At 32.2% G+C, this 27,708-nt stretch overlaps 2 protein-coding genes and 1 long non-coding RNA gene across 14 annotated transcripts in view; 1 reads left to right on the forward strand and 2 right to left on the reverse strand.

Moving 5' to 3' along the window:
- Positions 1-19,921, reverse strand: part of LOC148604405 (calcium uptake protein 3, mitochondrial-like) — a 73,933-nt gene extending 54,012 nt beyond the window's left edge. For 5 of the 9 annotated variants that reach the window (XM_088550755.1, XM_088550752.1, XM_088550751.1 and 2 more), the window contains exons 1-2: positions 19,687-19,921; positions 10,840-10,981 (exon numbers count right to left, since the gene is read on the reverse strand). In XM_088550755.1, the coding sequence (XP_088406881.1) occupies positions 10,840-10,981; positions 19,687-19,893 (349 nt within the window). In that variant the 5' untranslated portion in view covers positions 19,894-19,921. The remainder of the gene's footprint in view (positions 1-10,839; positions 10,982-19,686) is intronic. The other 4 variants (XM_088550754.1, XM_088550749.1, XM_088550758.1 and 1 more) reach the window with 3 other exon arrangements.
- Positions 1-27,355, forward strand: part of LOC148604407 (uncharacterized) — a 51,370-nt gene extending 24,015 nt beyond the window's left edge. For 2 of the 4 annotated variants that reach the window (XM_088550759.1, XM_088550761.1), the window contains exons 2-5: positions 3,653-3,701; positions 21,071-21,637; positions 24,472-24,626; positions 25,347-27,355. In XM_088550759.1, coding sequence (XP_088406885.1) covers positions 21,337-21,637; positions 24,472-24,626; positions 25,347-25,835 — 945 coding nt within the window. In that variant the 5' untranslated portion in view covers positions 3,653-3,701; positions 21,071-21,336 and the 3' untranslated portion in view covers positions 25,836-27,355. Of the gene's footprint in view, positions 1-3,123; positions 3,249-3,652; positions 3,702-19,904; positions 20,058-21,070; positions 21,638-24,471; positions 24,627-25,346 lie in introns of those variants that run through there. The other 2 variants (XM_088550760.1, XM_088550762.1) reach the window with 2 other exon arrangements.
- Positions 6,490-10,833, reverse strand: LOC148604408 (uncharacterized). Its single transcript, XR_015916189.1, has 3 exons — positions 8,610-10,833; positions 7,281-7,340; positions 6,490-6,533 (listed from the first exon to the last, which is right to left on the reverse strand). It is a non-coding gene; the product is annotated as an uncharacterized LOC148604408 (long non-coding RNA).
- Positions 27,356-27,708: the final 353 nt, after the last annotated feature.

Here is a 27,708-nt window from a genome sequence, read left to right on the forward strand (position 1 = left end):
ACCAAGATTCTAGCTGAAGTCACCCAATTTTAGTGCATATCGCATTCATGCTATTTCGGATGTTGAAAACAAGCCAAAGTCAGTGGCATAAAATATTTGACAATCAGTGACTTTGAAGACTTCAGTCTTTGATTTAAATATGTGATAAACAAGATTCATTTTTCAGATAAAATTAGTAGAGCTTACAGTTTTGATTCATGGCATCATACAGATAATAATCAATGTTATAACAAAAATATTCAAAGAAGCGTGTCCAACAACTAGTAATTTTGCTGGAATGACAATGAACTTAAGTCAGAATTATGGCTTTTCAGTCCCTTTTGTATGTGGTGACTTCAACTGCAAATCAAGTGGATTTGCTTAATGCATGATAGAATTTCACCATGATCAGCCCAATTTCTGTGGCTGGATTTTGATCAATGGTTAACAAGTAGCTGAAAACACTTTCTGAGAATGGAAGTTCCATTGGAACACTGACAAGAGAAGATATATCTTTGTAATAAATGAATTTATAATGGTCTTAGGAACAAAGTTCTCATCCAAGCTAAAGAAAATATATTAACTAAAATCATACTTGGTTGACATTATAGATAATAAATTGATGTAAATTTTATCTATATAAAAGAAGGTAAGGTGATCTATTAAGATTAGACAATCATTCATAAGCTATGAATATTTGAAAGTCCTCTGTCGATGAATATTATGTATAGAAATCACTTTTCATATCAGGCCCATATCTGATTTGTACCTGTTATGCAGGTATATATTTCCACATGTACGTTGTTAACATCAAAGACAAGAAAACCCCACTGATTATCTGTATATATCGGTAGGTATAAACATTATATCAACTGTGTTAAACTCTACACTCCCTTTAAATAGTGTGAGAAACTTTAATTTACTTCCTCATTGAGAACAATGTTAGTCTATTTCAATGTATACACATAGGTTGAAGTATGAAGGACATTTGGATTTAAATTTTAGAAAGTGTTATTTTGTAAATAATTGAGTATTGCCTGTGCCTCTTATTTCTAAAAAAGTTTATAGTAAGAACTAAGGTTACAAGTTATCGGATGTTTACAAGCTGTCCACAATTATTGAACTTCGGCAGTAAATGACTTGCTGTGAAACCTGCCTAGAATCAAACCTTGAATAATCCAAAACCTGTCTAAACAAAACAATAAATAATCCAAAATCTGCCTAAAGAAAACAACAAATAATCCAAAACCTGTCTAAAACCAACCCTGAATAATCCAAAACTTATCTAAACAGAACAATGAATAAACCAAAACATGTATAAACAAAACAATGAATAACCCAAAACCTGTCTAAACCAAACAATGAATAATCCAAAACCTGTCTAAACCAAACCCTAAATAATATGAACACCAGTCTGAATCATGACATTTTTTAGAGTCCTTTTATGTGAATTTAAATGTATTTTGGACCTTTATAAACTGTAAACCTGTCTAAACTGAACAAATATAAAGGGGGTTTATCACTAACTTCCTTTGTTTGGTGGTCAACAGGACTACTTCAAGAGGTAAAACAGGTAGTCCACAGATGATGATGACAGTTCTGGTCTTAGAACTTATGAAAAATAAGACAAAAGTTAGATAGCCCATAGGACTACCATGAAAACTTTTTAGGTAGTCCTCTCCAAAATTAGGGTGGCACAGGACTACCAGACTACTGTTAGTGTCGCTCCCTAGAAGGGGGTTTTACTATACAAAACAATATTTATAACAGCATACAAACTCCAGTTGATGGTTACTTTATCACTATCTATCAATCCCACAATCTTCTTAAGGAACAGGTTTGCAATATACTACATGTATATGAAAAAAACTGTTAAAACAATAAAATGTATACTTGAAATTCAATTAAGTAGAGCAAAAATAAAAATATTTAGGCTTATCATATATATAAGAAAACTAAATGTGAAAATCTTTTGCGAACAACCTCTAAACCTAATATTCCAATAACTTAAAAGATGCATTATGAAGAATGTTGCTTCAATGTGGCACCATAATGGAAAATTAAACATGCTGAAGAGTACTTATTGACTTCATTGATCTAGGCAACTGTATTATCACTAAATGGACTCTATAAACAAACTGCCTGTGCAGTATAAAGACTCTGACATGCAAAGGTCATGTTCTTTTGATGTAGAAACTCATCCATAAATTCTTAGCTGGGATTCTTACATCATACTTAAAATACTGGGACTATTATCTTAAATCACTTTTAATTCTTGAGATGCAATATCCTTCATTATAAACATGAAAGCTGTGGTAGGACTATAGATTTTATGACAATTTGGCACAAAAACTGAATTCTGATTAAGGAAGTTAGATTATGTCACGCTGATTATATCATCATCAATAATTAGTTAATTAACAAGACTGCTCAAAGAGCACCTGCTACCCTTCATAACTCCTTATAATCAAGAAATAAAAGAGTTACAGCATAAAACCAGAGTTCCCTGTTCAATGTTCATGACATGTGTTCCTGATATTAATTATAGGAGCAACTTGTTTTACATATTTTTCTTCATTATATTTTTGTGAATTTAACCTAAAATAGGCCATGGCTGTTAATACTATCTTTTCCTATAGCTTTTTATCAAATTCTGCTATCAGTGAGCTCAAATACTGCCAATACGACTAGTATATGATGAACAGTCAAAACTGAGTTGGGTCATTCACATTGAATATGTCTAAAGGCTTAACCCTTGACCTAAATAACCCAACAGTGCTGAGAACTTAAAAAGAATAAAGGAATGATTTTGAACCTAGTAATCTATCAGAAGGAGTTTCTATCTTTTGATATTTGGACGTGAAGTCATCTGCATAAACCTAACAATCAATGTAAGGTGTAGCTGGTAAATAGAAAGATAAAGACGAGCGATCATGAACAAGTCTGAACTCGTCAAATTTCCATCCCCTCATTAGTTCAAATTGTAGACAGAACATGCCCCCTTTTTCATTGAAAACTTTCTTTCACCATTCATACAAATATCCAAACAAAGAAAATTTGAGACTTATGATCTTTTGAAAGATTAGGTACAATAGACAATGCTATAACGTTCCATAAAGCAAGCTTCAGGTAGGTTTTTACCTGCTATTCACCTGAACAGGTAGATATCAAAAGAAAATAACTGAATCAATGCGGTCAACACAGTTAACATCACTTTTTCTCAATGGATTTAAATACTTGTAAATCAGCTGATTTTCCACTATCCAAAGGTATACTAGATAGAATTCTTGTCGTGTACATAAATGTTTTAATATATAAGTCATCAGAACGTTTACTTTTTATATTAAAAGTATTTTAGTTTAATACAACTTTTTTTAACTATGTTTAATAGGAATTAATTGAAGGTTTTATATAAATCAACTTAGTACTTAAAATGATTGAATTAGATCAATTATATTCTGGTCTACCTACAGAGAAGATATATCCAAGGACTATCAAATTCTTTTCAGTCTCGCCAAAATTTCAAAAATAAAATTCTAAAATTTCCAGAAGATACACACCATGATTATAGTAAAAATGAAATTTAATTATTGAATGTAATAAGCATGTGTGTATTTAAATTCATTTAGATTTCATGTTTTCAATTATTCAAATTGACTTTTCTTTTTTTCAGAAGCAGAATCCCTGCCAGACAAACTGCCCCAGTTAAGGGACACAGAAAGGTGAGAAATATCGGTAGATAACTTGCATGTATTAAAATCTCATTCTTCAGTATGGCAACCTTAAATGATCTAAATATACAACTGATCAAAATCTACCATCAAATGCAAAGTGCAGTTTAAAACTAAATTTATATGCATCTTAAACTAATCCTGTAAATACCTGCGATTCTTCACCATTAATGTATTTGAATACTTGACTTAAGGAGGATTCCAACATTGTACATCAAGTCTACTTTCAGTTGGATTACTAAATTCTATTTAGTTTTTATTTATTCAAATGTTCCATGGATTTTGGGTTATAGCATTCTTTTTCACCTGACCTAAAGAAAAATCTGAAAATTACTTCAAATATCTGAAAAATGTCCATCAAGGTTAAGAGAGCACAAATTCTATTTTAATTGCAAGCTTTCATGCATGCATAAAGTATAAATTGTATATACCTTTTTGCAGCTGAAACAATATCAACGTAATTTTCAGGTAAATAAAGCACTTTGAGTGTTTATTTTTTTATAGGTTCAACTCTTTTTGCCAAAAAGGTACAATTGCCTTTATTTATTGTGTCACGATCAGAAATAGCAAAGTTAAAATGCATACAGTCCCTGAACCGATCTGCGCATCAATTTGACAGATCAATGATCTTTGACTGATTGATCGCTGACCGATCGATTACCAATGACCGGTGACCGATCTGATCGCAATTTTGTTATGTAAAATGACATTAGATCTGTTTGAAATAAAAGAAATGTAAACTAAAAGTATGAAGTGATGTTTAAATATATTACATTATGTAAATATGTGGAAAATTGACAAAGAAAATAATAAAAACCTTAAAATACAGTGACTGCACTGTGGTCACGTGATGCGATCACCGGTTCAATGGATCGACATGACGGATCCTTGACTGACTGTAAACTGATCGGTGACCGATGACCGATCGCAATTTTTGTTGCATGGATCCGTTTAGGTACTGTACATGTATGTCTTCCCAGTATATCAAAAAATGATCATAAAACCAAAAGTTAACATACATACATGTATGTCTTCCCTGTATATCAAAAAATGATCATAAAAACAAAAAGGGGCTGCAAAATTATATAAAATCAGAAAATCACTAAATTATTTTTATAAGCATTTATAAGCAGGACACATATTCTAACTGATTTCTCTTTGAGCTATTTTGAAAGACATAAATAAATACATCTAGAGAATTGTTTAGCCCTTCCTAGTTCCAACTGCAATCAAATAATCAATTCAGAAATTATTGTTCTGCATTAAACAAAGAAAACCCAGTGTATCCATTAGAATTTTATCTCCTTATTGACAACTTGGCCATCCTTGTATTTTAAGCACTGTTGACATAGTGTGAATATAGTGTATTTTGTCCTTTGAACATATCAGTCCGGCTGGCTCCAATAACAAGTTTGCTTTACTTACTTGAGCACTTGAAACCAAAACAATGGTAGTAAAGTGACTTCAACTATTTCTCACCTGCTTTATACAGGTCTACACTTCAAATAAATATATAATGTACAAACAACTGGAGATAAAATTTAATTCATAAAGTACACAATCTCTGTCTGGAAGTATATATAGATAGATATTCTGGAATTCTCTAGAAATTTTCACTAGAAATCCTTGACAAATTATAATGGACGGAATACTGTAAAATGATAGTCTTACAGATTACTTATATGAAGGTTGTAATAATGTTAGTATATAGCTATTAACAGTTCATGTAGGAGCCTCTCCCATTTACACTGTCTCATGTGGGAGATTTATCCATACAATGTACATGCAAATTATTACGTAAAAAATGAATTATTCAGTATTTTTCACTGAAAATATAATGATTTTAGCCAAAATCCACCCAAAATATTTCATTTTCATGTTGGCAAATCTAAATTTTTCATTGAATTTGTGGTTGTATCTCCCCCTTATGTGGGTTACCAGGTATGTAGTGTTAATGTCAGTGGGTACTGTACTATCTTAAAGTTGTTATACTCCTCTACTCACAAATCTTTGATTTCAGTTCCTGCTAAAATATTTGCGACTATGTTGAAGACATTATTCAGGCTAATCCATTGTTCCTTCAAATTTGCTAAAAAAAAAAGTCTGTATCAAAAATTTAATCAGTTCTGATGATCTCTGAACAATAGCAGTGCTTATGTCATGAGAAGCTTCTTATTCCAACTTTTTTAACATACATAAATTTACATGAAAATAACCTATGAATCTTTTTGTTTAAAGAGCTTCAATCATTTGATGTCAATAATAATCAGCAGATTGTGAATCAGCCAAAGATTTCCTACCTACTTAACCTAAAATAAAATAATTTCAGGGTTATTTATCATGCTTGTTAATCATTACTGGATTATCAGAGTTATAGTTAATATGTAAGTTAAACTCATTTAATCCCAGTTAACTCATTACACTTAGAGGCCAAAAAATTTAAATCCATTTTGACCAATACATACTGCAGATTTGGACAGGGTTTTCATTAAGGTCAGATGACCTTTCCCTGGTCAAGGAAGACTAAATCATTTTGATTTATATACTGACTCAACATTTAAACTTCACTTTGAATAGTAAATTTATTTTCAATTAAATTGTAACATGCCATAAGTTTGTTTCTTTAATTCAATATTAATGATATGTAAATAACTGATCTAAGTCAATAAAGGCATGGCGATGGTGGTACTCCGACTAGAGTTGTAATCTCTTTAGATTTTAGGACTATCTTCACCTGTCAGGCTGACCATACATTGACTATGCTGACCAAGTATATCTTGTTTGACATAAAGGCCCGCTGGTTGAACAAATCTATCCACAAGTCTAAAAGATAACTTGAATCAATAGTGACCTTCACCTTTCAATTTACATCTATACATTTAGTTCATATACTTTAATAACATCATACTTTCAAAGAACTTCATTGAGTAATATATGTACAATTAACTTTTGTAAGTAATTATTAAAAAAATCCTTCACTTTCACTTTTATAATGTTAATAACAAGAGCTTAAAACCCTTCTCCAAGTCTTGCTCCACAATGTTTTTAGTTGTACATTTTTGGTAAGGTTTTCATCTTTAAAATCAGTGTTTCTTACATGAGGATTTTCCCAATATATAAGATCATAAGATGTTCCCAAAATGATTAGCATTTCATCTCTGGATGGTATTTTTGGTTTAAATTCAAGACTGGAATGATATTGTAAGTGAGTTTTGTAAAGAAATATAGCACCTACATGTATTTCTTCTCAATTCTCCCTTGCTTTACAGGGCTTTTATTATATTATATAAAAAGGTAATCAGATGGAGGACTTAACACAAACTGTTAACTGTAAACTACCTCCCCCCCCCTTCTTTTCACAACTTCGCCAGAATAATCATGTTATAAATAAGTCCATTCATGTCAAATATTCATCTAACAAGTTTTATCAAATACACTTATTTCAACCACTAACTGACAATATCTTTTTTTCTTCATTTTCATTTAAAAAAAAGAAAGAATCACTGAAGTATGAGGTTAAGATGATTGTTTTGCCACTTGTCCTAATAACTTAAGTCATTATAATCTTACCTGGGTAGAGTAACTTCAGGTGATGATGAAACTCAATAAACAAACAGACCAATAACTTGCCTGGACAATGGGGACAAAATAAGACATGATGAAAATCACAGAAAAATAAAAAATTCACCATTTACAGCAAGATATGAAAATTATGGATTTAAACTAAATCTTGACAAAAGATTTACTCTCACTCAGGTGTTTACATGTAATAACAAAAAAAGACTATAAAATAGATATACTGAATTATATTGCAGGTAATTGTTTTTTTTTTCAATAAATATTTCACTCAAAGAGAAAAAATCACCCAAGTGTAAAAAATTAAAAGTTACCTAATTCCATTGAGTGACATAAGAATGCAGAAAAAGGTAGGCTTAGGTGATATTTGAACACCTACATACTACCTTGAGGGAGGCACCCTTTGACGATACATGTATTACATAATTATTATGACTACATGTAATTCAGTATACTAAGGTCTTAGTTTAATACACTTCTATAGGTTAGTGAATTTTATACATGAAAAGAATGCAAGTTAAACAAAATGACTACTCAGTATTCTGGATTTGTACATGTTCTCCTTTACTTACTAGTGTCTTTCATGTTTTTGTACTTACAGATCATTTTATTGAATTATAAATACAAGTGTGTTTTCTAGTTAAAAAATTTTCATGTACAAAGCATTTTTTTTCACAGTTGCAGCCAAAAAACTTAAAATGGTTCACAAAAAGAAGAACTAAAGAACTGAACTTCACAAAATGTCAAAATAAAAATGGACTCAATGAAAAAACAAACTGCCCTACAAGCAAAAGAAATACATGACTATTATTGACCTGTGTAGCTATGGTAGGACAATATGAAACATAATGCTACATGCATCATCTTGCTAGGCATACAGTACCCAAATCATTTACAACATAAGCCCCATCTTTTTAAAGCCACATACCAAATTTTGAAAGCAATACATCCTTTGGGAACCAAGATTTTAGGGATAAAAATTTTGTAGAAATTAAAGTATCATTCCTTATAATAAAAATTGACAGTCCTCTGAAACATGAAGTTCATATTGAACAGCATCTAAAATCACCTGAACATATACCCAATCTTTATATAGCAACATACCAAATTTGAAATCAATCTATCAATCGAAAGCATAGATAATTGTGACAAAACAAACAGAAAAAATGGACTGAGGGAACAAATGAATGAAGGACAGACAAGGTGATTCCAATATACAAACCACTTGTTTAGTGGGGTGTAATTAATACATATAATTATACAATTAATAAACACTAAAAGCAATTTGAAGTATCAAATCAATATTTTTTTTTAAAATAGCACCTTATGAGCACTGAACATCCTGTTAGCCATGGTGGACCTTGACCTTTTGAGCAATGAACATCACTGAATCCATGGCTACTCTTGACCTCCTTACAGGACATCACTTTAGCCATGAATACCCTAGACATTCTGAGTTCTGAACATCACTTTAGCCATGGTTACCCTTGACCTTCTTAGTTCTGGACATCAATTTAGCCAAGGCTACACTTGACCTTCAAATTTTTTTACATCACTTTAGCCACGGCTACCCTTGACTTCTTACAGGACATCACGTAAGCCATGGCAGACCTTGACCTCTTGAGTAGTGTACATCACTCAGTCCATGGCTTCTCTTGACCTCCTTACAGGACATGACTACCCTTGACCTTCTGTGTTCTGGACATCACTTTCGGTATCAATATCCTTGACCTTCAGATTTCTTGACATCACTTTAGCCATGAATACCCTTGACCTTCAGGGTTCTGTATATCACTTTAGCCAAGGCTACCACTGACGTTCAGATTTCTTGACATCACTTTGACCTCCTCCTAAGTTCTCTGCATAACTTAAGCCATGGTTATCCTTGATTTTACTTCCAACATAATATTTTTTGGGCACGTTCATGTAGAGCCTGACTACAAAATGCACCAGTAGCTCTAACAAGTAATTTGGGTCTCAATTACTTCTAAAACCTCTTAACAATACATTCAAGATTTCTTCTATAAAGACTAACATCTAACTTCACAGATAAACAATGCAGTATTGTTGAAATGAGGTGTAAGAATTTAATAGATTTACTTTTATGTAAATAGACATGATAAATTTGTAAGAAATATTTATGGATATAATATTCCATGGTGTAGATTATTAAGATTAAATACCCAAAACTCTCATTTACTTAGAATTTAAAAAATCAAAATCCAATACCCATTAGGTACATGTACATAGGTAAAATATATTCTGCTGAATCTACAAAAAAATATATCTATAAATCATGATCAATGTGTACATCAAAAAAATAATTTGGTGAACTTTAATATTAATGCTCTGACATTCTGAATGGTGTTATATGTATGACAAGTGAAGCTGTACATGTACATGTATGTGAACTCCTACAAGTTACAGGTACTAAATCATATATGCATCACCAACATATCACACTGAAGTCATATGACGTGTGTACTATACTGAAGTTTTACCAACTCTCTTCACTTATTAGTACAGTCTAATTTTACATGGACTATGGCACTGGGTCATTAAGATGTACACGATTTATATTTGTGTTTTCTTTTTAAGGGACTTAAGATATATGCATGCCATGCCTGTGCATGCATTCTGCAGGACTGAAAATAATGGTACCTAGCCAGCCAAATTTTCTGACTGGCTATATCTCTTAGATTTTTTCATTAAAACTTGTTCAACATTTAGAGAGAAGATAGCAGTGTACAAACTTAGACTACATGTAAATCAAAAGCAATGCCTTGATCCCCACAGCACTGACAGCACTAAAAATGCTACATGTAACTTTGTGACATTTTAATCCACATGTACTCCTCTATATCTTTTTATTCAGATTATAAGACCCATGTTTAACAATGTAGTACATGCTTGTGTTCAGTTTAGAGGACCACCACAATGCTAGATACTAATAGGCTAAGGGAATTTTTAAAAAAAATCCATTCTAATAAACTGCAACTAAGCCAGTTTTTCACTGCTATAATGAAATAAGGAAATGAATATGTAACTACTGGTAATTCAAACACGTACATGTATATATAAGGCTTGCAGTGACTATTATGAAAAAAAAAGAAAAATTGTTCACTGTGTATGGCATGAGTACTCTACCACATAAAAAATTCTGTATTTGAGAGAGTTTACCCATGTTTAATCCAATTCAGAAAATTGAAAAGTCATTGATCGAGGTACATTTTATATTGTTACTAACCTGGATTACAGTTACCAGTAACTCACTTGTGTGTCTATGAATTTTCTCCATAATCAATCTTAGAACATCTTGAAATGTTGAATTCACCTCGCAGCGGAATTAGAAAGATATCTTTTTGAAGATAAACCTCTTAGCACTTACTTAAATGTACATTACTGTCATAATAACTACAATGTAATTATACCTGTACTTGTAAAACCATGGAACTCTGATTGCAATAGTGTACTGTATGCATTATGTAGTATAAATGAGCTACAATAATACAGTTGTATATCACAAGTTCAGTAATTACAACTGAATACTTACGTCTAGGAATTTCTTCTGTTACTGATTCTAAGAAATCTTGTGGGGTCATGTAAATCTGGCCTCGGTATTGCGCTGAGGCAAACTGAAGAAATCTCATTTCCCTATATGTTAGCTGTCGGGCCTCTGGCTTCTTTGTTTCTTCCTAAAAAAGAATTAAATTTTATTTTAGTATTTTCTTTTCAATTTCATATTAGGACTGGGTCCTCTGCCCAACTTTGGATCTCCCTAATGTATTGTTTTGTTCCACACATTCAAGAGCTGTATTGTACCGGTATGTGTAATGAAGACAAAAAATCACTATCCTACTAAAGGCAAGCAACAAAACGTTATATTGTTTTCAAATGCGCAAGATAACAATATTAGTAAATTTACAGTTAAGTGGTTTGAAGTACATGACATTGTAGGCTGGATCTTCAGTTAAAACATTTAATGTTACTTAGAATGCAGTAATAAATGTTCTTTTTTTAGAATCCCACACAACAAATTACAATGTAGTAAAACAGCATTCCTTTAGAAATAATTTTTTTAAATTCTCAATAGATTTTGTTGAATGAACATGATTTTATAATTTGCACTTAAATCGCTTAGCATTAGCATTTACTAGAAATTACATGTACCAGTATAAAGGGTACAGATATCCTATTTATTGCTGAAGCAGTAAGTGTGTCATATTTTGAATGAAAAAACAGGTACTGTTATGCTAACATGCCTTAACAATATACCTACTGTATCAATCATAAAATTACAAGAAAGCACATGCTCAGAATTCCTGGAGATATTTAACACATAGATATAAGTATATTCAATATGCTATGCCCCAATAACACTTCTTTTATGAAGAGTTTGAATAAGATTTTTGTCATTTTTTTCATTGAAGAGAATATTATAAAAAAAACATGTATCTATCTAAACAGACTAGATAAATAGTCAAGTTTCATGAATGGAGAATAAAAATAAAGAGTATCAAAAAAAATATACACTGCACTAAAATTAGCCAATAGTTTCTCTGTAAATAAAACTCTATTTATGCATTATGTCAATGAAAATTTGAGGGGAAAATGGGTTATGGTTTAGTTACAAAGGCTAGTTGAGTAGTCAATAATCTTATCACTCAAAATATTCAACTGTGAAAACATGTTTTTGTTAGCATTATACAAAGGTGTTTATCTCTTTACACTAATCATTTGACGAGCCCTGATAAATACTGAGCTGTCTCAGTACAAACCAGCACAATCAACCATGAAAATCCATGAGAAATAAACATTGGATACAAGATTTTCACTCCTTTAACATGATAATAGCACTGGTGGTTTTTGATTCTTGTGAAAATTGTAGCATGAACAAAATTTCAAAGATTATGATGTTAATTAAAATAGTGATCATACATTGCATTTTAAATACAATTAAGAACTATCCTTTTTTAATATGTATAAAGTGATAGTCAATCTATGCTACTGATGCAACTTTACACACATTTACAAATTTTGTTCCATTGCACCATTTCCCCCAATTTAAAATCTATCCAAAAGATAATGTGCACTTGCATTCAAAAGTTATATTAACAGAGTATTTATCCTACGTAACAATTATACTTAAATAAAACCAATATCAGCTTAAGAAAATAGTTTCTTTAACACAAGATTTTCAAAAACTAGACACTTTTTTCAATTTGAATTTTCCCACCAATTTTACTTGAATGAAATTACTGCTCTTCACTTCCTGTGTATAAATGGTAAAATATTAATGACAGGATGGATAATTTGACTTATAAGTGTGTTAAATTGAAAATATTTAACACATTTTATACTTCCAGACACATTACTGTAAGAAATTAATTCCATAAATGTAAATTTATTACTAAATATCTTTCAAGGCCAAAAAGGAGTCCCTACAAATCTTCAGTTGATATGAAGACTATTATTGAGCTGATAAATTGCAAGAAACATATTTACTTGTTATAAAAGAGGTATTGAATGATATTAAAGGAATTAACATTTGAACTATATTTTTGTGTAGTGTTCAGAAATAGTAGGGAAGTTCCAGTGACAGACCAGTGACATAAGGTATTTCGATCCTGAAGGATCAAAAACCCAAAAATTTAAATGTATATAAACTACATATGTATTTTCAAAAGTTCATAGAAGTGGTAAATCTTTAAATGACTTCTTATTTTTTCCTGCACATCCTGAGACTTTCTGTCAACAGGATTGATACATATAAAACATTAACATAATATACATGTATCTATCCATGGGGATGACACTTTAGTAGGTGATTTTGGGTCTTGGTCCTCTTACTCTTCCTAACGGCCCTAGCAACTTAGGAACAATGGCAGTTTCAAATAGACCTTTTTAATACATTATTGAAATGCAATAATGGTCTATTCAAATTTCTAGTCCATTTCCTATGTTTTGTTTCCTGGTCCTCCTACAACATTTTGTTTCCTGGTCCATCTCCTACTTTTCGTTTCCTGGTCCATCTCCTACACTTTGTTTCCTGGTCTGCCTACATTATTTTGAATTCTGGTCCAATTCTTACATTTTGTTTCCTGGTCCACCTTCAATATCTTGTTCCCTTGTCCATCTCGTTCATTTTGTTTCCTGGTCTGCCTTCAACATTTTGTTTCCTTATCCATCTCGTGAGTTTTGTTTCCTGGTCCACCTTCACCACCTTCAATATTTTGTTTCCTTGTCGATCTCCTATATTTTGTTCCCTGGTCCGCCTTCAACATTTTGTATCCTGGTCCATCTCCTACCTTTTGTTTCCTGATCCGCCTTCGACAATTTGTTTCCTTGTACATCTTGTTTCCTGGTCCGCCTTCGACAACATTTTGTTTCCTGGTCTATCTCCTATGTTTCGTTTCCTGGTCCACCTTCAATATTTTGTTTCCTGGTCCATCTCTTACGCTTTGTTTCCTGGTCCACCATCAACATTTTGTTTCCTTGACCATCTCCTACGTTTTGTTTCCTGGTCTGCCTTCAACATTTTGTTTCCTAGTCCCTCTTCCAATTTATGGAAACACAAGCCTTACTATTGTATTTAGAACTATTGATAAGGCTGCTACAACTCTTTTCTTTAAATCCTATCTGATAGGCCTAGCCAGAGGATATTTTTGGTCCATGGGTTCAAGAGGTACAAGGTCTGGTAATTTGTTTCTTTTCATGTTCTGCTCCATCCAACCACCTAAACATTCATTTCAACCTGACTGACACTACTCATCAATAGTGGTGGAGCAATCAGAGCAGACAACCGATTAACAGTTGGTGAATCACAGATCTACAAAATATTCCAGAGATTCTGTTCCGGTCCTGTCTTTACTCCTATTCATGTGTCCAATCCGTTTCCAGTCATAGTAAATATGCCAATATGAATGACAACATTGTTGTGGTCAACTAGGGGACAGAAAAAAAAATGTTCAGCCTCAGCAGATCTATCACTATCCTGGCAAAACGAAATCCAAAGTTGGTCATTTCTTCAGATTTTACAAAATAAAGGCTGGGCTGCCAAGCAAACTTTCACTGGGTATGAGCACGGCTGTGTGCAAAATACACGACAGAAATTTCTGCTGAATATATGAAATTAATTAAAGAATTATTAATTAAATTGAATTATAGCTTTTTAACTGCCTCTTCTGTAACAAGTGAAAGAGTTTTCATTCTGAGTGGCCAAATAGTTAATAATAAGAAATTATGCCTCCACCAAGTCAGTGCTGATTGTTAGAGTATCCATTTCATCAAGTTTTATTTTAGATTTTGACTTTAAAATAGTGTCACAATTACTAGATCCCAAACACATCAATGACCAAAAACCTGGCATCTCAAACATAATAGTATTAAGATGGTATGAAAATCTAGAAGTTCCATCTTCAATTTAACAAAAACGCAATATAAAAATTCCATTATTGTATAAAAACACACGTTTTATTTTGTCTACAAAAAGAAAATAACTATACGGATTATGATGAATTATGATTTTCTGATTATTTTTGATAATTAATTATGAATTTTCCCCATCCCTGCTCATTCATAAGAAATAAGAAACCATGTACATGTGTGTAAATGTTTTTATATAACTCTTCTTTCATACAGGAACATTTTGTACTGAAGTCTTTTAGGAGTCCTTTTTACGGTATGAATATTAATTTCAGTTAACACAGTAGCACATGTAAAATGTATATACATATAATCTTAAATTCATTTGAAAATGGAAAGTGATTTGCCAAAAGTTCAATGAAGTCATTTATTTACTAGACTACATGTACAGCTAGCTTTTATGCATTGCAATACTGGCATTTACATGTACATGAAAGATAAGGATTACATATAATGCACAAAAAATATTAAATATCTTCTGACACACTTTTAATCTACAGTAGACTTACATGTATGTATCATACAATCAAATGTAGATTTTTATCAGGTATAGGGGATAGTCTTTTCAAGAGATAAGCTACTAAGTATGCAAACTAATATTTATTACTCCATTATACATAAGTTGACCTACAAACTTAAAACTCACATTACAAAATACGCAAATATCCTTAGAACATTAATGGCAAGTACAACTCAAGTTCAACTCTGCAGTAGGGGAATCAATTGGTGGTATGAAAAAAATGTAACAAGTCCTTGTGTACCAAATCCAAAGGGACAGGGTGGCCGAGTGGCCAGTCACTGGACACACTTGTAACACCATTGACACTGTTGTGCAGTAATTTTTCTAGGCTTAGTCATTTTAGTTTTTGGCTTAACATTATTTCAAGTGACTCAAGCTTTTTCCTGGTTTTTGACCCATTTTAGTCAAAATTTGATTGTGTTTGTACAAAATCCCCAAAACTGACTTAAGCTTTTGAAATCCTGGCAAAAACAATGGTTGTGGGCTTGGCCTTTCATGTGTCAAGGTTTCCAACCATCTACTTTAGCCCAGGATAATCAGGTTTCACCTGTTTTCTAGCTTCAAAATATGGGCTTTCCTTCCCCACAAACCCAGCAATCATGTGAAAAGCTCACATTTTGACAAATGCCAAAACGGTTGTAAATCACAAGATTAGCTACTGAGGGTAATCAAGGAAACCAAGGTTCTAGCAGAAATCAAAAGAATGTAACCCAAGGACAAAGACCAGACATGGAAAATTGACAAACACAACAAAGAACATAAAGTACCCAAAATAATACATACAAAGTAACAATAGTAAATGACCAACTCGGACACCACTAAAAACTGGGAGCATGGACCCGGTGCACTGGTAGGGTAAGTGTGCTTTGCTTTTCTAGAAACATCCGCTCATAAAAAGTCAAGTCTGGGGTAGACATAAGAGGAAAAGGAAAACTATGACAGTTGAACAAATCAGTTTTCATAGTGCAGATGGATACACCATAACGATCCACAAGTTCATGATGACAACCATAAAACTTCTGTTGTGATACATGTAACTTCAATCTTGTAGCAACATAACCCTGTTCCAGAAGTCTACTTGTAACAAGTCTAGCACATATGAAAAGTCTGCATAGTTAACGCTAGTTCTGGCATAATGTATGAGTTGTCATATGAAAACTCCATACACAGGTACTGAACAGATGTTGCCACAGATGAAAGGAAAGTTGACATTTTTCAATGCAGTGTTTTCAATAGTAGCTGGCAGCCGGTAAAATCAGCCACCTATCACTGAGTTTTTTCCAGCTATGAAATTTCTGATCAAAAAACATTTTTGGTCGATAAAAACAAAATCTGAATCCAGATACGGATTGGTGTTTAATCCGTCATGCGTGGAGGGTAATAACCGATGAGTTGGAATATTAAAAACACACACTGTTTCTGTTCATGGTGAATATACATTATGGCTATTACAATATCTATCATTTCAAGAAAAATTACAAGCTGGATTAGAGGCACCCCAGTTAATGAGAGGTAAAAAAATGAACTGAAAAAGCTTAAATTTGTTTTTGGCTTGGGGCTTTGTCCCCCTGGGCCACCTGTACTTAACCAATCACCAGCATAGTGGTAACCAATAACATTACCATTTCCTATAATTTCTTACCAATTCTGTTTGGAAGCTGTTCGGCATAACCTACCATTCAAAATTTCAAAAAAATTTGGGAACTATCCATTTGGATAAAAAATTTTGAGTTAACACTAACACAGCAGTGTACCACAATGCCAGTAATCAGTCATAGTATGTCTGTACTTTACATGTAGAAGTAGTTGAGTACATTCTTTGAAATCTTGAAAAGCAGTTATTACCACTATGAAAACTCTATTGTACATTTGTACATGTACTATACAAAAGATGCTATACATGTATCTCTATTCAAATGATTTTAAGGTATTCTTTATCTTGAAAAATAAACATTACTGTTAGTCAGTACAGTATTGACTGTACAATAACAATGCATTATGCATGCAATAAGCCACAATAAAATATGATCCTGTAGTAAGTTTTAGTTTAGTTGCATCTTAAAGGAAAAGACCATGCTATTGTGCAAGTCATAAATATCGGAACTAATCTGTTAAATATTCATGAAAATTAAATTGAAACAAAACAATTTCCTTTTCTTAATTAATTAATCGAGATTTATTATTAGGAAATTTGAATTTCCGGCGCCTATGGGCGCCACCATGATCAGTTGAACTGTGACATCACGAAGTCAGTTTGTAAAGTGAAAGCAAATAGGTAATTGATTACAATGTCTGAAGAAATCGCAAATTTGGGACTTCCCTCTATAAATTCAACCCAAAATAAATAGCAGAAGAGATTGAGGCACAACATGTAAGCAAATGTCAGACATCATTGACGAACAAAAGGATTTGCAGCCAGATGGCTGGTATTTGTAAAGAAAATCTTATGGCTACTTCCATGACTTCCGAAGAATGTTTGTGTTGCTGGTAAAAAAAACCTTTTAGAACATTTCTCTTTCATCATTCGTGCAATCATAAGCTTCACAAGTCATCATGTTTTGGTGATTAAATAAATAGGATCGTAGAAATATTTACGGAATATTCTTTGTTTACATATTATTTGCAGTACTTGTATCAGTACTAAACTGACTTAGTGACGTCATGAGCCAATCAGAAGCTATCGGTAAAAATCAATGAAGTCTGAATATGATCTTCCTACAGATCGGATAGTTCTGCAAGATGGCTATGCACTTATATTTCAAGGATTTCGAACTTTGCATAGGCTTGAGCATTTTATAAAAGCGCATTTTGCATTAAAGGTTATTTATTTTTGTTTACGTGGGTATGATTCATCATTAGAGACGAACTTAATGCAAAGGTGGTCTTTCCCTTTTATTAGAATTATACAATGTAATTCAAAACATATTACTTTATGCTTCCCATTTATTCCGATGAGTCAATTTATTTTAGCCAATTCTTTAGAACTAACCAGACTAGACAAGATAACAGTTATATTTGATCTTTATTCCTTTAAACAGGCAATATTGTTTTAAAATTTTACAATTTATCTATTATTTTGGCTTTCCTTTCCATTTCATCAATTGCCTCAAATCTGTCAGTCTTGTCATCAAAGTCAGTACATGTTTTACATGCACATGTTTTATAGCAGGACCATGAAGTCTTATCAATAGAAGCTGTGTGAAACTATAAAAAATGGGTTCACTTTCAGAAGAAGCTTCCTGCTAGAAAGAAGCAATGAGATTATTAGTTCTTAATTGGCCCCACAAAGTAAACACATATTTAAGAGCTTCATAAAAAAATTCTCCACATGAAACAGTCATTGGGTGAGAATCTCTTACATGAACTGTTCCAAAGATAAACAGTTATGCTGAAAATATTTATGTAATTAGAAAAAATCAAAAAATGAAGTCTTCATAATCGCTAATAGTCAAATATTCTATGCCACTAATTTTGTCTTCGTTTTGACAACACTCTACTTAACATAACTTCCAATCAATCAGTAATTTTCTCATTTCCATCATAACCCTGGCGTAGATATACGTATGGACTTAGTTCAGGGTTTAAAAAATCACAAATTTTTGTGAGCTGAAACTTGAAGATTTTAGATCGACTGATAATATACATTCATGATCCTTTCCATTTCACATTTTTTGAGATATCGTACATTTGTACATTACTAGCAAAATAAGTGTATTTCTTTTTTTTAAGTACATTTATACTTGACATTTTAGAACTTTTTTAAAAATTTATGTAGGTTTTAAAAGCTCATTAGAGCTTGTGTTGTAATTTTTTATATGTGCCAACTTTACCTTTGAACTTTTAACTTTGTTGTGTAATGCAACAGTTCATCAATCCGCTTAGACAGGCAAACTTCAAGCAAATTTGTGATATGCTCTATTAAAATCGGGTGACTTGGTATAAGTAATTTGGAAACACTAGCGTGCTAGCATTTTATACATTTTTTTCTGCTTCAAATGCAAAAGTTTTAAATGAAATAATATTTTATTTCATTAAAGGCTTGATAAGATTTTATAACATTTACTAAGATGTACACTAGTAACATGTACAATGTAATCAAATAATGATGAATTTGAGTTACCTCCCTTACTTCGTTTAAAGGAAATATTTGCATTTGTTATGTCATAAGTATGCTAGTTCTTACTTAAAGTAAAATAATTTTTAAGAATGGGCATGATGTATTATACATTTTCTTAAGATTGTGCAATATGCAGAAAAAACAATTCTATGACTCTGTAAATTTCCCACATAACTAAATAAAAGTGGCCAATTAAATCCATTCTTCGTAAGATTTGTTTATAGAAACTTACACAATTCAGTGTTGAAAATAATTTTCATAAAAGCAAACAAACCGCTAAAACCAAAACCAAATAGAGATCTAGTCTTCTTTTATTCACTCGAGTCTCAATTTCTTACCTCTTTAGCTTGAACAATTGGAATAAAACAACTTGTTTTAAACTTTTTATGCCATTGATAGAAAGAAACGATTGCTGCGGCAGTTAATCCGGTTGCCACAGTATATGCAGAAACGGTACGTTTTCCCTTGAATTTGCTAAATTGTCTTAAATGTCTAATTTGACACCTTAAATGTAGAAGTTGTATCAGTCTAGAATTCGTCGCCATCTTTCAATATTAATAAATATCATTAACTGCGCATGCGCGGGTTATTTCCAGATTTTGGCTGATCGCAGAGCAGTAGATTTTTTTCACAGTCGGGAAACTAATTAGTGCAATTGGATCAAACTAAATATTGTCTGTAACGGAATTTAATTTTATCTGGATATACGGTAATTTTACTTATTTTTTTATCAGAAATGTAAATTTAATCGTAAAATGTCTTCTTTTTAGGCCATTGTCATTCATTCATTCATTCCTGGTTGGCAAAAACTGCAATAGTCTGTACCGGCAATTTCATTTTTTTTTTATTTTAGATAGGACAAAAATAAGACGTTGCTTTAAAGGTTTTATGCAGCAAAAATTTGAACGTTGCATAAGCTAAATGCATTGTCATATTATTTTAAGTAGGCGTTTCTAGCAATATAAAAATTTACATTTCAAACGTGTTTTTATCAAGGTTTTAAAGTAGTATATGTTCAGTGTATGTAAAAATCTACCTAGATAATCACATGACTATTAAAATCTTTGGTGTACATTTTTCTACAACTTTCGATTTTAACCGATTCTGCTGCATAACTATCACTACACATTCAACGCATTCAATAGAAAATGAACTTTTGTAATTTTACTTCGGGTTTCATTTCACCTGATGAAATACTGAGTTATTTACCTAAGATATATGTACAAATGTATGATATTATGATGTATTGACCTGAAAGGGCAATTTTTGTCGCTTCGTCTATACTAATTAATATAGCAGGCCTATTGCTGTCTTATTTATTTTTTAAACTTTCGGAATTCAATTTCGCTAACTATGGGGTTTTAACTGGTCGCCTTTTCGATGATCAAACTTATAAAAAAAATAATAATAATTAAAAACGCTTTTGATACATTTTTCAATAGACTTGTCCATAGACCTGTAATTCTATGATCTGTCTCATTAATTTGATGTTAAGTAGGGGAAAGAAGTATGCGAAGCAATGTTTAGGAGTTGTAATCTATTATGGTAATTTATTATATTATACATGGAAGGGACGTCCATCGCCAAATACAAGACCGATGGTTCGGACAGATCGCAGTTTGGACGGAAGTTCGGATAGGATGCAGCCAATCATGCATGAGTTGTCAGTTGCCTATACATAATAATTTATAATTTTATAATATGGTTTGATATATTTTGTAGGTTTGACCAATCAATGAACTTTAGAGGAATTTATCTACAAAAAAGGAATTATTTGTGAAAATATGTGTGATGTATTTGTATTATTGGATAATTCCGAATGTACAGCGAAAATCAGTTAATGAAGCTCTGTGTGTGCAGGAGTTTTTGCGTTTAATGGAATTCTGTGATATAAGGTTATTCCTGGCTGAAAATCACAATCGGATAAATGTTTGGATCCGCAACGAATGTCCGTACGAACATTTATTACACTGTGGGTTCCTTAAGCAATGAACTCGCATGTTTTTCAAAAAATCGGAGTAGCATACAAGGCAAACTTGAAATACATCGTGCAGATATTTCTATTTAGTGTCGTCTTCGTCGGATTAATCAACTCAACTTATAGTGCTCCTGTTTCTACAAGCTTCAACGACTTTTCATTCAGCCATAATAAGAATAATTCAGATATAACTATACCTTCAGATAGAGTAAATTCGAACTCATATTTATTTCTTCACGCAAATAACAATATGTGGTTAGAAATTTTGGATAACGGAATGGTAAAGACAAATACCTGTCCCACTAAATACGGTAAGAAAATTTTTATTATTCTTAAAACAACTGGCTAAGCATTGTGGTGGTGACTCTCTGGACATGTTAGGGCAAAACCTATCTTGAAAGGACCTTGATATAACTCAAGACAGTGACGGTGATAACTCAACTGCGATGCAGTCAACTTAGGAGCCACGTCAATTTATTTTCAATTAATTAGTTGACTAGTTAAATAAACATTTAATTTAATTTTAGACAGGCGACATCTCAGCCTAGTACTTTATCGGATTAGCTATGATTTTAATCCATGATGTATTTTGCAAAACAACGCCAAAACTTGTTTCTTAAATTAAGCAGCAGACCTTTGTTTTTACTACAATTTGCTTCAGCAAAAAATTGTCTGTTAAAACGATTAGCGTAATTTGATAATACGTTTACAAATTAACACCATCTATGCGATAATCTCTTAAAAATTTTATGAGGTATGCGGTAATGTAATTATGTGCGATGATTAGTGTTTTATTCGTCCATACGATCCCTGCGGGTTCTCTTTACTTTTATATGATACCTTACACCAAAGTATAAAATTTAACATTAAAGGTGTTGAAAGTTATAGGATTAAACACGGGGATTTTTTGTTAAGAGAGTCAAACACAAGATCAGATATTTATATTCAATGCAAGTTTCATTGACATCCATCTATGCCAGGAGGCCCTAAATACATGCCAATTTCAGTAGTTTTTTTCCTGTCATTTCAGTATTTTGACAAATTACATGTACAGAACATATTCGCATGAATATAAACCATAGTTAACCATTAATTTATAATATGCATCCAACCGTTTGGAAAGTGGAATTTTTATCGTTAATAATAATACTGAGAATACCCACAGTGCATACATGTGTACATTGTTAAAGAAAGGTCAAAGTCAAGTTTATTGTCACCTCTCCTCAATGCACTCGCTTAAATCTATGCATACTTAGAATTTGTATATTGATGTGGTGAAGTTGTTGGATGCATACACATTATTTGATAGTTTCAAGGGCACATGTTCCGTTTGAAACATTTACAAATGTTACAGGGTTAAGTAGCGTATGTAGTAGACTAATGTCTCAAAGCCTATCATAACGTTTGTTTTACCCTTTAACAATATGTGCCGTCCATAATGGAAGTGAACTAACTACCATTGTTTCTGGAAGAACACATGCTATACCAATTATCTAATCAGAACGGTGTATTGTTGACCCTCCCGTAAGTCGGTTTATTGTGCTTGTTTAATGAATGATAAACATGATATATGTAATAGATCTCAACTCTATCTTGAAACTGATTAACTTTATTGCAGGTGGGATAACAAAAATTATACACATGTACATGTACAACTTTACCCCACATTTGTCCCACTATACATAGGACTGAATTATTGTGTTAGGGTCTACTAAGTTTCATGTTAAAAAAAAAACTGCTGTATGCAACTAAACAAAGATTGTATACTAGAATCTCTTAATTATGCAACATTTTTTTGCTATAATCGTGGAAATTCATTCCCTTAGTCTGTCGTCAAATTTTGGAGATCATTTTGCTTTCCTAACACTGGTCAGAGCTATAGCCACTAACCTCTACAACCAAACTTGTTAAACAACTATCCCACTACTTCAGAAAAAAAATGTATCCGAGCATGTTTAAATCTGCCGTTATCTTACCGTTAAAAGCTGAAATTTTTGCTGAAAATCTCGCATTTATTGCATTCTTTTCTCGGCTTTCAGACGTAATTTGAGAAACCATTGACTCGATAACAATAGACCAGTTAAAATTTTGGATCTAAAGCCCTGTTTCTTAATACAATGAGTCAATGCATTGATATGTTTTAAATTGTCGTTATCTTTTTTGGAAACAAAAAAAGTCTTAAGAAGTGTTTACTCATAAACAGAATATCCTTATTTCCTACGATTATTTTTCGTGCTTTTAAAGTCTGTGTGATAATCCTGCATATTTGGTTATATAGACCCTTCCTTTTAAGACTTCCGATTTAAAAAAATGCCCAGGATAGATTCAGTTTTTTTATATAAGGAAGTTAAGATGCAGTCTGTATTGATTTAGACCAGATCGTTGTTTTTTTATGAATTGAGTACCAATGTTGATCATTATAGAATAAATTAACAAAAGTTGACTTAATTCTTCACATATCGCGGATTTATTTCTGTCCTCACAAGTGTTTAAACCCTATCTAAATCCTATTTGTACAATTACTTTCTTGATCCCTGCTAAGTAAAGTCAAAACTCTCCTGGGATTAGTATTTAATTCGGAAACAAAAAAATCACAAATTGTGTTATATTTAATCTTTATCAGTAGATGATAAATTCTAGCAGAAAGTCCATTCAGTTTTCTTTATTTTGTAATTTCTTATTTGAATTAATGAATACTGGATAAAAGGATTACCTATCTAAACTCTAATAGATTTATACAGTGACTTAGTTGAAAGATCAAAGAAATCACACGTATAAATTAATTAACGATCACATAATTGCCTTTGTTGTTAATTTTTGTATGAATATACTCTTAATTGATAGAAATGTTACGAGAATGTTAGTTCTTACAGATGAAATGAAATTGAACGAACCGTACATCTACATGATGTTTCTCTTTCTGAATTAAACTGAAATAAATACGGAACTTAAACGAAAACCACTTTGATTTCCAGGTTTATCATAATGTGATAGATGTACGAAGAGGGCCAAATATAACGAAACGAGATATAACCCTTTCGTATGTCACTGCCCATCTATAGACATAGATAATAATGGAAAATATATCTCGTACATGTAAACTTAACTCATGTGATATTTACATCCTATTTTTCTTTTTCGACAGGTGCGCTGGAGTCCGGTTCCCATTCTTCAATATTGGGGAAATCTCTCCTTAATCAAAAGGACGCTGGAAAGATTGCATCAGATGCAGCTGTGTATTTTAAAGGCATCGCTGCAAATAGGTACCTCTGTGTTAAAAGATCTGGTGAAATTTACACTGTAAGTATACTTCTGGATAAAATCGATGTCGAGTGAGGCGTAGTTACAAGTAAAAACATCTTTTAACCCTCCTCTTGCAGGCAGGGATACACAGGCAAATGTGCCACACATTTTATATGATCATCATATGATTATTATATAAATCGAGCACCTTATAATAATCATATGATTCGCGTTACATATGATAATCATGTGTTTTTCACAAACATATGATTGTCATATGTTTTCAAGCCAAAATTAACATATGAGAATCATATGATAATCATATGACTATCATATGTTAGATATCATATGATTTTCATATGATTACCATATGATTATCATATGAATCGAGCACCGTAGGATTATCATATATGGCATATTTGGCTATATATATATATAGTGATAAGGGTATTTTGGAAGTCATGATTGAAAGAATGAGATAATCGACATCTTAAGCAGATGAAGATTGTAATATCGGTTACATATAGGCACTACGTTTTCGTTTGAATATGTTATGAACTGTTACCACCTAGAACAGACATATAAACAACCCTAGCACCTGTTTTCAGCATTAGAGATAATTGTAAATGTGAAATTAAAAAAATGTAAAACTGCAATGGCAAATCCCGTGCTCATTTCAACAGTGGACAAAACGTTAATGATGCGTCCTTCAATCTCGTTTGAAATTCAAAGTTATGCATTCGCCATTTTTTAAACTATTTCTTTATTTACTTGCAGTCTTCGAAGTACAATGACGTTGATTGTGCTTTTGTACAAAAACCGAAGTTTGAAAACGCCGGTGGGAGATACCATTATTTCAAACATCTTTACCACAACAATACATATAGTAGAAGAGTTTCAATTAAAAGAAATAAAAATAAAAACGTTACGACGAGGAAAACGAAAACAGTGCGATTTCAGTTAGGATTTAATACAAACGGGTCTGTGTTTATAGTACAAAGACATACCCAAAGAAGAGAAAAGCATAAACCCATGCTTAGCATTAACAGAGTAATAAAAACGTTACCAGATAATTCGACGTGTGGCCAAATAGATAAAAAGAACAAACCGAAAAGACGATACAAATTTTGTCGGCGAGTTTGGAAGAACTACTTTAAATCCACTGTAAAAGATATTAGACGATTCCGGAAATATGACTGTTGGAGTAAGTTACGGGACTACAGGAAGTTGAAGATGCTTGAGAAAAGCAAAGGTGATACTGGATGAAAAATCTTAAAGTTTTTAGGATATTAAATTGTTGTCTCATTTTACACTTTGAAGTTGGAAGCGCAATCCGACAAAGCGTTTGCCATACTTGTATAGCTTCCGGCTAACAATGCGAAAGCTCCAGTAGCACATGCGCATTCCAGAGGGAACAGTATTTATGTTTATTTATTTGACGCTGACTGGTGGCGTTTTATCTGTGATCAAGCCTTTATATGTTGCTCCAAACATGAAGAGAACAAAATACGTCTCAAATACATTTTTGTATATCTTATGACACGAAGTACCTCATCTAAACATACTTCGATCATCACACAATATATCTGATATTGTGTTTCTGAGATAATTCGAATTAGTGCAATACAATTACATGTCTACAGAAACCAAACAGTTTTTCATTGGATATAGAAATAGCATTTAGTTATAAGAAGTTAGCATTTAAAATTCACCAAGTAAATGTTACACTGTATGATAATGTATGCACGAATGTAGTTGTCAATTTGATTTTATGCAATGTCTGATTTACGGTACTTGGTGCAGTAAAATCAACATGATGCAAAACCAGTATGGTGCAAATTTAGATACACTTGTATATCGTAATTTGGGTTTGCATTAAATATTATACAGGGCCAATCTAAAGCTACTCCAAGTTGTACATAGTCATTTTACATTATCAAACTAAGCACCCTATAAGGGAATAATAAAAGATCTGAATAACCCCTCTCCTCTCTGGGAGGGAAGAGTACTAACCCCCCTGACCATACCCCTGTACTGTCGGTAGATAAATCCGCGTTCTTCTAACTGGGACCAATGCAATATGGAACCTTTCATGTTATCGCTAATCACATGATTGCAACTGCCATTGTCAAAAATTATGTTTACATGAAAATCCCAGACTAGGAAAGTACTGTAGTGTTTCAAAAACCAATGTGTCATCCTTGTATATTTCCTATTAATGACACAACCATTTAAGACGTTAATATATGAAAATACTTTAAAGTGCATATTGTTCCAGTTAAGTGATTTAGATTGAATCCCAATAAGCTGTTATTTTTTATTCTTATCCTGTTAAATCTTGTACAAAGCAAATTATAATACATGTATGTGAAACATTCCATTCCCGAAGTGTCATTGAATACGTGTATTAAAGATTTCATGTGTTGTAAAAAATTGCTTTTCAAGCATTATAATTTGGTGCTATGTCAGTGTATAATTAGGAAGTACAAGTTATTTATTTATTGATTATAAATGCGAAGAACCCGTGCAGCACACAACGTTGGGTCAACATTTACGTGATATGAACAGTTTGATGCATCGTTGTTTCAGTGTTGTGTGCTATCCGGATCTGTACAAAATACTCTTATTGTTATGTTAAATCAACAGAAATGCTATTTTCGTTACTTTCAGGGATTAATGAAAATAATGCGCTGCAAAACTTTAGTTTGTTAAAATAAAACAAATATCTGTGCTATATTATCATCTTTTATTTTGTGATAACTCGTGAAATAAAAAGATAACATAAATCTACTCTTTGCATCCTTTTGCCACAGTAATGAAAATGACGCTTTTGCTGGAGTACATTGTAGCAAATTAAACTGAAATTTTAGTTCCTTAGAAATGGAAAAGTAATCAGTCGGTAGTTAATATTTAAAAAAACAAACAAACAAAAAAAACAAACAAACAAAAAAACAACAGACACTTATTTCAAAACTTCAAGTCAATGTATTTGAAGCGTTCTAAGATACGCCTTCGATTTATTGGAGTTTCTGAACGGCAGAACTTGCAGGTTTACCATGGCACAGTATTGCGCCTGTTGAATAGTGGGGGACATCATTTTTATTGTGAGCTTTGTATGTTAACTAACGTCTTCCGCTCT

This window comes from Perna viridis, chromosome 10 (assembly GCF_037379345.1).
Source record: "Perna viridis isolate PV_CMFRI_1.1 ecotype Kerala chromosome 10, ASM3737934v1, whole genome shotgun sequence".
In the NCBI taxonomy this organism is placed as follows: Eukaryota; Metazoa; Mollusca; class Bivalvia; order Mytilida; family Mytilidae; genus Perna; species Perna viridis.